The sequence below is a fragment of the Vollenhovia emeryi genome, unplaced genomic scaffold (assembly GCF_000949405.1).
Source record: "Vollenhovia emeryi isolate VEMERY1.0 unplaced genomic scaffold, V.emery_V1.0 DF939207.1, whole genome shotgun sequence".
NCBI classification, from domain to species: Eukaryota; Metazoa; Arthropoda; class Insecta; order Hymenoptera; family Formicidae; genus Vollenhovia; species Vollenhovia emeryi.
In genome coordinates this window covers 312,413-325,363 of record NW_011967159.1, presented here as the reverse complement: position 1 = coordinate 325,363, position 12,951 = coordinate 312,413, and the positions used below count along the sequence as shown (strand labels likewise).

The 12,951-nt window shown below is 43.6% G+C and overlaps 2 protein-coding genes across 4 annotated transcripts; one reads left to right on the top strand and one right to left on the bottom strand.

The window, feature by feature from the left end:
- Window positions 1-216: 216 nt before the first annotated feature.
- Window positions 217-3,561, bottom strand: LOC105561414 (prohibitin-2). The gene is made up of 6 exons (XM_012011374.1): window positions 3,320-3,561; window positions 2,479-2,741; window positions 1,853-2,170; window positions 1,548-1,625; window positions 1,302-1,398; window positions 217-635 (listed from the first exon to the last, which is right to left on the bottom strand). The coding sequence occupies exons 1-6, from the start codon at window positions 3,447-3,449 to the stop codon at window positions 445-447; spliced, it is 1,077 nt and encodes a 358-aa protein (XP_011866764.1). The 5' UTR covers window positions 3,450-3,561; the 3' UTR covers window positions 217-444.
- A 1,121-nt stretch (window positions 3,562-4,682) lies between these two features.
- Window positions 4,683-11,250, top strand: LOC105561413 (tumor suppressor p53-binding protein 1-like). Of its 3 annotated transcripts, none has more exons than XM_012011372.1 (7): window positions 4,683-5,419; window positions 5,496-5,543; window positions 5,629-7,350; window positions 7,432-9,173; window positions 9,767-10,070; window positions 10,473-10,686; window positions 10,877-11,250. In XM_012011372.1, the coding sequence occupies exons 3-7, from the start codon at window positions 5,653-5,655 to the stop codon at window positions 11,077-11,079; spliced, it is 4,161 nt and encodes a 1,386-aa protein (XP_011866762.1). In that variant the 5' UTR covers window positions 4,683-5,419; window positions 5,496-5,543; window positions 5,629-5,652; the 3' UTR covers window positions 11,080-11,250. The 3 variants fall into 3 exon arrangements, with proteins under 3 accessions (XP_011866762.1, XP_011866763.1, XP_011866761.1); XM_012011373.1 differs by having other exon boundaries at window positions 5,617-7,350; XM_012011371.1 differs by lacking the exon at window positions 5,496-5,543 and having other exon boundaries at window positions 4,683-5,449.
- The last annotated feature ends 1,701 nt before the right edge of the window (window positions 11,251-12,951 follow it).

Sequence of the window (12,951 nt, the reverse complement as noted above, 5' to 3'; positions counted from 1 at the left end):
TTATATTTTTATTGTTGTTCTCTCACGATGAGAATATAAATGATAAAATTGTAATTGCATCACGAAACTAAGAAAAAAAACTAAACGCCTAAAGCAAGTCATGATATCTGAATTTAGTGCAATTATAGTGATAGCTATATACAATATATAAATTTATAAAAAAAAATTATAGGATAAAGCAGAAAAAGAATAAAAAGAGCGTCACAAAGATCGCACTTCACAATTAAAATTGTTTTTTTTATACATATTTATCTTAGTGTATCTATTTATATGCGTTTTGTCTATCCTCTCCTTTGTACATTTTATTTTCAACGTAGAAAAATGCAGAAAAATATAATCGGGACAAACAACTCTAACAAGATATCGCAATTGTCCTTTGACAGACCAACGGATAAAGGGGATTCGCGTTTGGTGGGGGACAAAGTTGCGTCGCAAAATCTCTCTTTATCGTAACGGTACTATCAGTTTAGCGCTATCGTCAGCCGATTCCAGGAGGGAAGGGACGACGGAGGGTTCTGGTGTCTTGATGCCGGACCTTTCGGCATACGGCAGTGCCTGATGGGAACTGGCACCCCAGTTCCGGACGGCGCGGTCGGCCGCCTCATCCCAGCTCTTCCAGCTCACTCCCAAGTGATCTGAAAAAGCCAGTATTGGGCGTCTATGTTGTAGCTTACGCTCGACTAGCTCGGAGTACCCATCACAAATTATTAGCTAATTCTCTACGAATTTTATTAGTTTGCCACATATGGTCGGGTTATATTCCTAATTTATTCTTTGTATCTCAAGTTCATTCCTTTTTATGCGCCCACATTTGTCTCCGCGCATTAAAATTTTTTTTTCCTTCACGGGAAGGCTTTGAAAATGGTCAAAGGGGAGGTTTCTCGCGGAAAGTTTTGTTCTTAAAAATACCGATACTGACAGTCCGTCAACTCCTACTTTCTATTGTAAGGTTTTTAACTACACAATGTCTCATATAATTACTAACCATCTCTTTTTGACTAAGAAATAATTTATTGTGTACAATTTTCTACGAAATGTCAACTCTCATTCAATTAATTTGGAACATACAATGATGAAACGAGCGGGTATCCGCGAGTACTACCACGAGGACGACGACGAGGAGAGCGCAGTGTGATGGGAAAATATATATAATCCGTACGTTCGAAATTACATATCTTATTCACAGTATTTCAACATAATTATACATAAGCCGGTCGTTTTTCAGGCTCAATAAAAACTTAGATTGATAGAACAGATAAAAAAAAACCGTGACGCGCATTTTGACGATTTTTACTTCTTACTTTTCAGCTTATCCGAACCCTCGTCAAACAAAGGATCTTGAATATTTAGCATCAGACTATTGCCACTGAGGAATACTCTGTTCTGGGAAGTAGCGATCTGGAATAAAGCAGCAACAGTTAAGTATTGATACGAATGTAGTACTGCTTAAAATATTTTTCAAGTATATGAAATATTAATTTTGACATCACAAGAACGCCTCGTTACGTCTCTTAAAACCTCGACAAACGTTTACAATAGATGCTCACCGTACGCGAGATATTCTGTGCGGCTCGTATTTTACGCAGCTTCAGATATCCAGGATTCTGGCCGACAGCCATGCCAAGGTACACTGTAGTCAAGGTATTTATAGTTCAAAGGCAATTGAGTATATAATTCAATTATATACTCAAATCAGTAGTTTAACCGCAAGCTTTAACCGCTTGATAATAAATCTTACAAATTCTAAAGACAAGGAAGATTTGCAGTTTTAACTCCATTTGTCGATTTGTCTCGATTAATAGGACACAATTGTATTATAAATAAGTAAAAAAATTGTTTCTTTAAAGGATATCATTTTGGCTGCCTCCGCCTCTCCTTCGGCTTGCACGATCTTCTGTTGTCGCTCCTGCTTGGCCCTTTCCACAACAAATGCGGCACGTTGAGCCTCCTGCTGCGCCACTTGTTTTGCCTCGACCGCGGCGGTGTATTCCTTGCCGAAGCTAAGCTCCGTTATCGAGACGTCATCCAGAATAATGTTGAAGTCCCGAGCACGTTCGGTCAATTCCTTACGCACCATGTTAGACACCTGTTGTCTTTGAGTAATCAATTGCGAGGCGTTGAATTTAGCGACAACGGACTTCAGCACTTCATTGCAAATGCTTGGCAGCACCTAATTTATTAATTTTGATTTAGTTTTACACCTACGATGTTTACATCATCACAAACTGAAACCGATCGTTAAGATTAGTGCTCCGAACTGTGGTATATCGTTCCATTAAATAGAAAGTTCAATATATAGCTTTTTATTATAATACTCTTGAAAATTTTTGATTAAAACTATGTGTCTGTAGTGCGAAATTATACCGCATGAAAGCTAATGTCTGAATTATTTAATTACTTAAAATACCTGGGCATCGCAACTTTAGAGATTTCGTTTTGTATTAAAGAGATCAACATTCTTATAGTCGTTTTACGAACCTTCTCGTCATAATCGAGGCCCAGTTGCCGATACATGGAAGGCAGCATGCTGGCTTCGGGGCGCGAGAGAACACGTATCGAGATATTGACCATTTGCAAGTCCTTGGATCCCGTGGGCGAGGACAGCTTCCTGGGTCTGCTCCTAATGTCGTAAATTATCGGGTATTGAAACCACGGAACGCGAAAGTGCAAACCCTCGGTCATGATATCCTTCTGGATACCTCCTAGACGAGAGAATATGATCGCTCTGTGGCCGGCATCCACTGAAATCCATAAATTTGATTTCTCTTTGTAATCCGTCCGTCGTAAAAGCCGGATTATTCTTCATCGTTTTAATACCCTTGACTTGTGGAAGATGAGACTCTTTTTAGGACTTTTATACCAGAGACAAATTCAAAGGTAGCAACTTCGCTGTGACGCAAAGGCAGCTTTTCAAGTGTATTAATAAAAATATAAATTAAAACCTCTATTGTATAAAAAAACAGACTACACAAGTACCCAAGGAAAAACGAAAAGTCGAGGTGACGTCAAAATATGACAGAAATTTGGTCAATATGACATGAAATTGGCATCATGTTGACTTTTCATTTTCCTTGGATAAGTACTTCACAACTGTATTAAGTTGCATCAGTTACATCGCAAATTATATAATCGGAGCCGCTTGTAATGACGATAGAGGGGATATTCGCTGGACAAGAAAAATGTAAGCTGGGTAAAGTAATATTAAACGTTGATTAAACTAGTCATCATAAGTCATCGTTTATTCAAGAGAGACAATAGGATTTAGCAATAAGTATCGCAATTATTATTTAAAAAAAAGGAAAGTGAAATTGAGGTTAACCTGTGTACATGGCTTTAGAAACGCCGTAGGCCGCAACGCCCGCAGCGGCGAGAAACTTGACACCCATCGGCACTCCATTCGCGCCCTTGCCGAATTGCGAAGCCATCTCAGTGAATTTATTTTGCGCCATTTCGAGAAATCACGCTGCAAAATCAATTGACACGCAGTAGACCGGCGACGAAATCCAGGGAGGACCGGAGGACGAGCGATGGAGAGAGAGGAAGAGAGACGGGGAAAGAAAGAGAGAGATGGAGCAAGAGGCACGCCATGAAGTAAGGAAAGTGTAGAGTGCCTCGGGTGAGAGTCGGATGGATGTTCAGATAATTTGATTGGCGGTTCCGGCGGTTCGATCCGTCATAGACTACGTTTCCACCGAGTTGGGCTAGAGTCGGATCGGGGAGCGATCACGTGCACGATCGAATTCGATCGGTCGACTTCTCATACGTTTCTACTCTACAGGTTTCATGGTTCATGCTTATTTATTATAGGATAGTTTCTCCCAGACCATAGATTGATCATGTACGAAGAGTGGTATCGGATGGCATATTTCTTCTCGAATTCGAATTCGATCGGTGCACGTGATCGCTCCCCAGAATTGGGATTAGCCCCAGTCTACAATAGATGATTTAAGCCCTAAGGCCGAAATCACATGATGCGGAATAGGAGTACGGAATAGAGAGTGCGTTAGGCTGAAATCACATGGTGCAGAATAGGAGTACGGAATAGAGAGTGCGTTATAGAAGCAACCAATCAGAGCTTTGCCGTATCAACGAGTGACGGAAATGTCTGGCTCTGATTGGTTGCTTCTATGACGCACGTTCTATTCCGCAGCTCTATTCTGCACCATGTGATTTCAGCCTTAAGCGACGTCGCGGCCAATCGGTTTACATACATCTCTTTTGTAAGAGTGAAAATCGACTTGTTTGTTGACGACGTTGCGAGTGAAATCTTGGGCGGAGGTGGGAAATGAATTTGCCGCCACTGAGATGAACCAATCGGAACGCGGCAGACTAAAAAATTGAACTTATCCGATTGGTGGAACTCTAATCCCCGGATAAACGCGCGTATTCTTTTTCAGCTGAAAACTGGAGCAGCCGGTTCAGAGTTGGTCTCCTCCCGTCTGCATCGGGAAGAGAAAGATACAACTCAGGGGCCCGATTCTTCAATTCATTCGAAGAAGAAAACGTATACGAAAATTCTGCTCCGACAGAAAAGTTGAAAGTCGATTGGTTAAAAGCCATGCGAATAACCAATCAACTTGCAACTTTTCTGTAGGAGCAGAATCTTCGCATACGTTTCTCCTTCGAACAGATTCAAGAATCGAGCCCCTGATCTGGTGCGGCAAGGTTCAGCTATAAAGAACAGACCCACAGGCTCCAAGTTCCGCCGTTCCGTTCCGTTCCCGCGTTCCCGTTTCTGTCGTGTCTGCCGATTCCGCGCGCGCGCCACGCAATGTGCAATGGAAATATGGCGGGCATTACCTCGCTCTCGTGCCGCCCTGCGAACCAACGACGATAGAGGAAACGAGGAGCGAGAGAAGAGTGGAGAGGAATAGCCCGCCGTGCGCCGTTCCACGGCGTTCCCGTATGCGCCTCGCGTTGCCGCGCGCGGCAGTGCTCCGTTTCGCGCTTTTTCACCGCGTGCCGCCGAAGGCCTAGCCGGGATCGCCGACCGGCGGAAACGTTCGCCCGCGCCGTACACGCGGGCAAATGTGATAGCTCGCCTCCGCGGCGGCGATACTCCCGGCCGGCAGCCGCGCCGCGCCGCGCACGTCGACTCTGCGTTGGGTCTCGCGCGGCTCGCTGCTCCGCGTACTGCGTGGCTCCGCTCCGCCCCGCCTCGGCGGACGTTCCCGCCGTAACCTTTCGTCGCCATTGTAAACATCGCCGCACGCGCGCGGAGCGCGCACTACGTGACTGACCGCCGGCGGTGCGCGAGTAACGTTACCTCGCGTTATCCTCCGTCGTGAGGACCCACAATCGCCGAATCCCGCGTCTCGAGATTATTCGGCGCGTCGTTCCGGCTCCTCAAACGGCCACTTTTTCACGTTTCATGTCCGTCGGCTTAACAAGTATCTTTAGGGGAGCATCTACGTTGGAAGTAAGGAAACCACAGTCATTATCTTTTGGTGTAAGGAAGCTAAAAATGCAGGCATAACTTTTTCAAATATTTGTAGCTCTGGTTGGATTCACCGAGAGCGTCGGAGCTGGAGCAGGAATAAGAAGTAAATTCACATGCTTACTCTTTTAACTCACCTTGTGTATCGTGGATGATCGCAGTTACGTTAGTTACATTAGTTTTATTTTCAGAACGCTTGCCACGATTCGTCGACGATGTCCAGTCCTAAAGAAGTTATCGGTTCGCCATGCGACACGCAGGAGACGTGTTACGAAGATGGAAGCCTCAAAGTTAATAACGAGACGCAGAGGGCGAGCTTGAACGAGAGTCAAGATTTTCATCTTCTCGTGGAATCCGATGACGAGAGCATGGTAAAGGAGACGCAGGATGGAGAGGCCCAGCAGCTCAAGACCCTGGAAGCTCTGCAGTCAGAAGATGATAACGCGACAACTAGAAACGACAGAGAGGACGAAACCGTCACAAATGAGAAGGCGATGGAAGACCAGGCTGCTGAGAAGACCGAAGGGAACGTATCTGGCGAGTCGCAGAAGAAAGACGAGCCTTTCGACGAAGACGAGGTCATTCAAGGTACACCTCCTCAGAGTTACTCGCCGTCCAGAAAGATGCGTAGCGTCGACGTTGCGAGTTTGAAGCGTAAGGCTAGGACTGTCGACGAGGACCAAATTGCTGCTAAGGTCGCTCGAACAACGTCCACGGATGATGCGACGAAAGTTGAGGGGCAACTCGAGGAGGAGGAGAGTCGTCAGTCCTGCGAATCTGACGACTCGTATCAGGACTTGTTTAAAAACATTGACAAGAATGTTATAATAGAGGAAACCCAGGATCCAACCAACGTGGAGTTCACGCAGAACTCTCTGCAGATTCCTACTGAGCAGGTGGCGAAATCGGCAGACGACAAGGCTCAGAAGCGTCACACGGATCAACAAGGTGAGGAGTTCCCCGAGAAATACAGTCAGAGCGAGGAGAAGGATGAGAATCTGAACGTTTCCGCGAAATTGGCCGACTCCAGCGCCAATGACAGCATGTTCGTTATGAATGATTCCACAAACGAGAGCGATTCTCAGCTGGAGGACAACAGTCCGTCGGTTGAAACGAAAGGAGACGTCTCCTCCACGAGCGTTGTGATAGCTGACGAAAAAACGTCTGGAATTGGAACGTTGAGCGAAACAGAGTCTGCAAGGGATACAGAGACGGTGGCGGATGAAAATAATCGAGTGGAGCAATCGAACTGCACCAAGAAAAAAGCTGACGACAACGACGGAACGATCTCGTCCTCGCAGACCAAGTCGCGATTCAGCGTAGAATTGATATATGAGGGCGCGAATCGCGCAGTTGACAACGAGAGTAGACCGAAGCCCCACGTGGTGCAGATTGACGACGACGGCGAGAAGAGTATATTGGACTCGTCGGCCGAAGTGACGTACGATAGCCAGGGCACGAGACCGGAGGTCGTTCAGATCGACGACTCGCACGAATACGTCGAGAGGATCGTACTGGACTCTTTGGGGAAGGATGCTGAGATCCACACTGTAGACAAGAGCAGCAGCTACGAAAGCAAGAGCAGTCACATGTCCCTGGAGAGCATGAAGGAGACGTCCCTGGACTCTAAGTTGACGCCGGAGACGAAGCTGGTCAACGGCAGTGCCGAGTCCAAGAAGAGCGACACTGAAACTACGATGAGCTTAGACTCCGATACATTCATCGGATGTGACGACCTGATACCTCCTGCGGTGCTGACCACGCGCGAGATTCTGAAGCTGCCCCCCAACAGGGATTTATCCATGCCTAAAGATGACAACGTCGAGCTCATTAGCATAAGCGACCACGAAACGTCTAATGTGGAGGAGAAGAGCAAGTCCAGTCTAATGTATAACAACACTAAGACCATGCAGGTGAACAATAAATAGATATTTGTTGTCGTTATTGTAAAATTTCTGTGCGAACACAAATTCATGAGAGTAATACCATTACAGGTAGAGCGGGAGATCCACGTGTGGCTGAAATTGAAGTGTCTGATGCATGTGGACGAGAACACGAAGGAGCCCGTGAGCAAGGAACTGACTGCGGTGCAATGCGAGCCTATGGTAATCGATTCTGTTAGTCGACAGAAGAATGACGATAGCCAATCCTCGTTGGCGGACATCTCCGACAACAAGGATTCGTCACCTGCTTCTATCAACAGCAATGCTCAGCTGTACCAGCTGAATCCTCGATTGTCCATCTTGTCGTCGTCCAGCTCGGGGTCCAGCGCTGCTTCGTTGGCGTTCAAGCGCACCCAGAAGCACTTGTTCTCGATGCCGATGGGCCCAGCCAAGCACGCCAAGAAGTCCTCCCAAGAAGCCCTGTCGACGGCGCCGGACAAGCAAACGTTGGACGATACCTACCATCGTCTGACGCACGAGTGGAAGAATCATCGCTTGCTCACGACGACCATCTTGAATCACGCCAACGCAGAACTGGGCACGACCGCCACCGCGGCCGCAGCCACCACGATAGTTGATACTTTCGCGAACGTTAGCAACGAGCCGCTGGACGATCATCATCACCTGGAGGAAAACAATATGCGTTCGTCAACGCCGTCAGACCAGCCCATGACGAGTATGAAGATAGAACTGGCCGTCACGCCAAAGAACACGAAGAAGAACAAAGCGGTAAAAAGACCGAGGAGCAAAATGACCAAGTCGGATGCCGCGCAGATCAACGGCGAGAACGAGCCGACTCGGCGCACGGCCGCCTCGGAGACGGATACACCGTCGAGCAGGAAGAAGATCAAGACAGAGGACACGGAGGACAAGCTACGGATGAGCGACATGGACGTTTTGGCAAACTCGTCGCCGCGAAACGATCTCGACGACGAGCTGATCGGTAAAAACGTGTTCGCCAAATGGTCAGACAACAATTACTATCCCGGCACGGTAATCGATCGGCTGAAAACTAAGTACAAAGTCAAGTTTTACGATGGCCAGAGCAAGACGCTCATACCCGAATTTGTGATTCCCACAAAGATTCTCAGGAAAGGCCTGTCCGTTTACGTGACGACGAATATCAACGATTACGGTTTCTACGGCGTTATCATCGACTTTGACACGTCGAGCACCGACAACACGTACTACACGGTGGAGACTGACGAGCACAAGCGATTGCGCGTGCAGCTACAGAACATTTCCTTGACTGTCGATCAGGCGAAGGTGCTCAAGGAGGAGATGGATTCCGCGAGTAAGATCGCTCTGTTGAGCACGCCGAAGACACTCGGCCAAGTGACCTTGGACAACATGGTTGACGGCAAGCGACGGTCCAAGAGGATCGGTACGCCGCTCTTCTCGACTCCTAAGTCCAGGAGCAATGCCGCCGGAACGAGCACCCCGGCCAGTAAAACCAAAGCGGAACCCTCGGTGTCCGGCATGTCCGCCAAACTCAAGAGGGAGAAGGGCGTGTTGTCGGAGAACGAGGGTGTCTCGAGCGACTCGAACGTTGAATTGGTTCAGACAGGGGACGAGTGGTACGTTCTGAGGGGCGTGCAGAAGGAGATAAACGGCACGCCGTACGAACAGATCGTGAAAGGACCACAGAGTAGGATCAAGGGCAAATCGCGTAGCAAAAAGAAGGCGGAGGATGATCTTCAGATGATTCAGGACCTTGGTCCAATCCCATCTAACTCCATCTTCAAGGGCATGTCATTCATCCTTACTTGTGCAGTTTTAAAGAAACTGGACAGGTATTGTCTTCTCTCATTTAATACTTATTTCAACTGAACAGGGATCTTAATTCTAGTAAAAGTACTCCAACATCAGAAAACATTAATTTCAAGCATTAATGTGCAATTTACGTTAAATATCAAATTAATACAATACAATAAATGAGGATATTAATTAAAAAATACTTTTTCGGGGCGATACCTTAATTATTTCTCTAATCATCCGTTGTTCCAAAAGAGAGCAGTTACGATCTTACTCGTTTCTATTATTCCACCCGAGATTCCACCATAAAAATTTGATTTTAGTTATCCTACTACTTCGAAAGAATTGTTATCCAGTTAATTTCATTTTCAAAATGTCGACTAATCGACTAAGTTGATCGAAACGTTTGACCATAACGAATGTTTTTATACATTAAACTTTTGTATTCCGCATCCAACATCCTGCGTCGGCTCTTACTGCTTTTCATTTTCTTTCTATTCAGAAATATTGAACTATAATATAACATAAAAAGATTTAGAAATTGTGCCAAGGTACAAAGTTTCTCGTCTTTTCATATTTTTTTGTTAAGGATCTTATTCGATATCCGCTAATTCACTGTATGTCATTTCAGGTATCCGAAGGACACAAAGGTGTCCACTGCGTCGGAGACGGAAACGGATGCCTCTGAAACAGATTTCGAGACTGAGAACGAAGACGGATGGGTGGACCAAGCTTTCGTGCGCGAAAGGCTGCACGCTCAGATCTTAGCGGGTGGTGGGAAACTCTACGAAGACTTCGGAGAGATACCGAAGGATGAGTATAAGAACACAATACTCATCTCAAACGTGCCAAATACTACGGCGAAGACCATATTGTGTCTCTCGGTCGGCATCCGCGTGTGCAATCACAAATGGGTCAGCAGATCCTGCAATGAGGTAGTGAGATATTCTTTCTTGTACATTAATTTTTTAATCCCAGGTCTAATGTTTTAAATATCTATGATGAAATGAAATTCAACTCTCCAGCTTCTTATGAAGAAATCAAAGTATATATACATGGGATGACGGTCAGAATTAAATCTGAAACTCGTCGACTAAGAAACAATCGTTTTCACACAGCCATGCGTCATCCTAATACATGCTTCAACATGTTTTAGTATAGTGTTAAAATACAGTTTACTTCAAATTTATTGTATATCTTTATATCTTTATTATATATACATCTTTTCAGAAATTCTTATTTTTTCTTTTAAAATTTGTCTCGCTATATTATTTATCATAGCATCATTTACAATTTGTGGTATTCGTAATGTTTTACATTCGACCGTATATTTTTAGGGAAAGGCCGTGAGTACGGCGGAATATGCTCTTCCAAACGGTTGGAGTTTAAAGAAAAAGATATACATAGAAGCATACGAAACAAGTAAAAGTAAACCATTGTCAGAAATCGTCGTTATAATTCCTAGTCTGGCATACGATGGAGAATATGCTATATTCTGGCAACAAGTTTGCGAGAACGCGGGTGCAATAGTTGTAATTGTGGAGGACTCAGGTATTTATTTCGTAAAAGCAAATTTTGACAAACTTAATATATGTAATATTATGTTAAAAAAATACATATTAAATTTTATGGAAATTAAAATTTATAGAAATTTTCAAAAAATTGCTTCACACTCGTATGTTATGTCAAATGAGTTACGATTCATAGGAGAGTTTACGAAATTACGTTTCCTTTTTTCTAGGGGCTATGGAGAAGATCGATTTTGTGTACAGTAATGTAGTGATCATATCTAATCGGAAATGTCCGTTGTGGGCAACAGACAGAGCGGCTCGGGAGCAAATTCCAGTACTGTCAACCACATGGGTAGTTCAGTGCATAATCGAGGGCCAGCTTTGCCCGCGAGACGAACATCCGTGTTATAGATATAATTATATATTAAATTAGATATACAATTTCGTTAATTAGAAAGCCGATGCTTTTACAAGTACATCGCCTATGATCAATGTGGCTACTGAGATGTATTTTTTGTTTTTCAAGTTCGTTTCTTTTTTTCGGTCTTCCACGTCATCTTCCACAAGACATAAAAGATAAAAGAATACCTTTACAATCGTGAAACTTTTAGAGTTTTTTTTTATAACGTCTTAAGGCCTTCACACATAAAACTTCATAAAGACGTAAAACGTAAGCGTAAGAAAATCAACAGATTGGATTTGCTACTGCTTGCGTTATTGCCTTACGTTCTCGACTGTGATTGGTCGATTTTCTTATGCTTACGTTTTACGTCCTTACGGAATTTTATGTGTGAAGGCCTTTACCGTTTTTGATACGTCAGTATTACATTTTCCACCGTATTTTCTCAAAACAAATCTCCAAGTTCTCTTTCCTCTACATTTGATATGTCTGATGACGTAATTCATACATTTTGACATGACGATTTCTCCCAGCGCGGTCGTTACTCGTACACAACGATCTCGACATCGTTTTACATGCTGTTTTTCACGCAAGGATATTTACATTACAATTTACATTTTTGTAAGATTTTATATAAAAATGGACATACCGCAGATCAATTTTATACACGGATGTATCTTTATTGTACATAAGCGATGTCCAAGAGATCGATATCTTTGCGGTAACTTGATTGCAATCGTGCCTCGGAGAATATCGCATTTATATATCTCGTTAAGAAACAGATTTATTTCAGTCAACGTAGCCAATATATTCAAAGAAATAACAAAGTTTTATATTAGTAAGTAAGTTACTCTGCTTCCGGTCGATTGTGTATAAACGAATACATCTATTGTAATTGCTTGCCAGATCTAAACCGATTTAACGACATTAAAACTCTTGTTTTCTCATCACGTGTGGAACTACATCAGAAGTTAGAAATAACATGAATTCTTTCCTTGCAATGATTACATTATTAGATTCAAGATAAATTGTTGTTTTCTTATAACTCATTGCGACCGCAGCAAGAGGAAACATGAGTCTTAAGAGAATATTTTGATGAAAGATACAGGACAAAGAGTTCCTTAATGGACGCAATTGACATTAGTAATGCAGTTGGCAAGATGTGAAGTTTTATTAAAGTAAATTATCGAGTAGATGTGTTTTGTACGTGCATGCAGAGACGCGATGTATATAAGTAAATATATACATATTTTATTATATATTATATATACAGGGTGTTGAAAAAAAGGTTACATATTTTGATAAGAGGTAGTATTCATGAGGTATATATCAAAACAAGAAGAAAAGGTTTAATTAACATGGGTCCTAAGTAGAGCTCCCGAGTACTAGACTACACGTGTAATCCGTGTATTTAACTTATCCGTGTTTTAACCCGTGTACACGGATATCCGTGAACGTGACACGTGTACACGAATATCTGTGAACGTGACACGTGTACACGAATATCCGTGTATGTGACATATGTAAACGTGTAGTCGTGTATACTTCAATAGGGAAATATTTAGAGAATGTTGTGTGAATGAAATTATGTGACAAAATCTGGATAAAACTTGGAATGCTGGAATTATGCGTATACATATGTCGAACAACATATGCAGAAATAGAGATCTTTCATCAAATTTTGATAATTTGCAAATAATGCTTTTTTTATGGTCAAAACTTTTTTTAATAGCGGGTTGCGCATACACGGACATTCGAATACACGTGTCACATACACGACTACACGTGTACACGTGTCACGGACACAGGTACACGTGAATAAAGGTACCGTGAATCCGTGTACACGGATCACGTGTACACGTGAATCTTAAAACACGTATCCAATCGTAAGCTCTAGTCCTAAGA

What these genes read in the sequence shown, in the direction of transcription:
- LOC105561414 (XM_012011374.1), bottom strand. Translation starts at nt 3,449, where the DNA reads ATGGCGCAAAATAAATTCACTGAGATGGCTTCGCAATTCGGCAAGGGC. An exon ending in CACAGAATATCTCGCGTACG is followed by an intron (nt 1,399 to 1,547) that starts GTGAGCATCTAT and finishes GCTTTATTCCAG; the next exon opens with ATCGCTACTTCCCAGAACAG. An exon ending in GGGTTCGGATAAGCTGAAAA is followed by an intron (nt 636 to 1,301) that starts GTAAGAAGTAAA and finishes TGGCTTTTTCAG; the next exon opens with ATCACTTGGGAGTGAGCTGG.
- LOC105561413 (XM_012011371.1), top strand. Translation starts at nt 5,372, where the DNA reads ATGTCCGTCGGCTTAACAAGTATCTTTAGGGGAGCATCTACGTTGGAA. An exon ending in ACAACACTAAGACCATGCAG is followed by an intron (nt 7,351 to 7,431) that starts GTGAACAATAAA and finishes ATACCATTACAG; the next exon opens with GTAGAGCGGGAGATCCACGT. An exon ending in TGTAATTGTGGAGGACTCAG is followed by an intron (nt 10,687 to 10,876) that starts GTATTTATTTCG and finishes CCTTTTTTCTAG; the next exon opens with GGGCTATGGAGAAGATCGAT.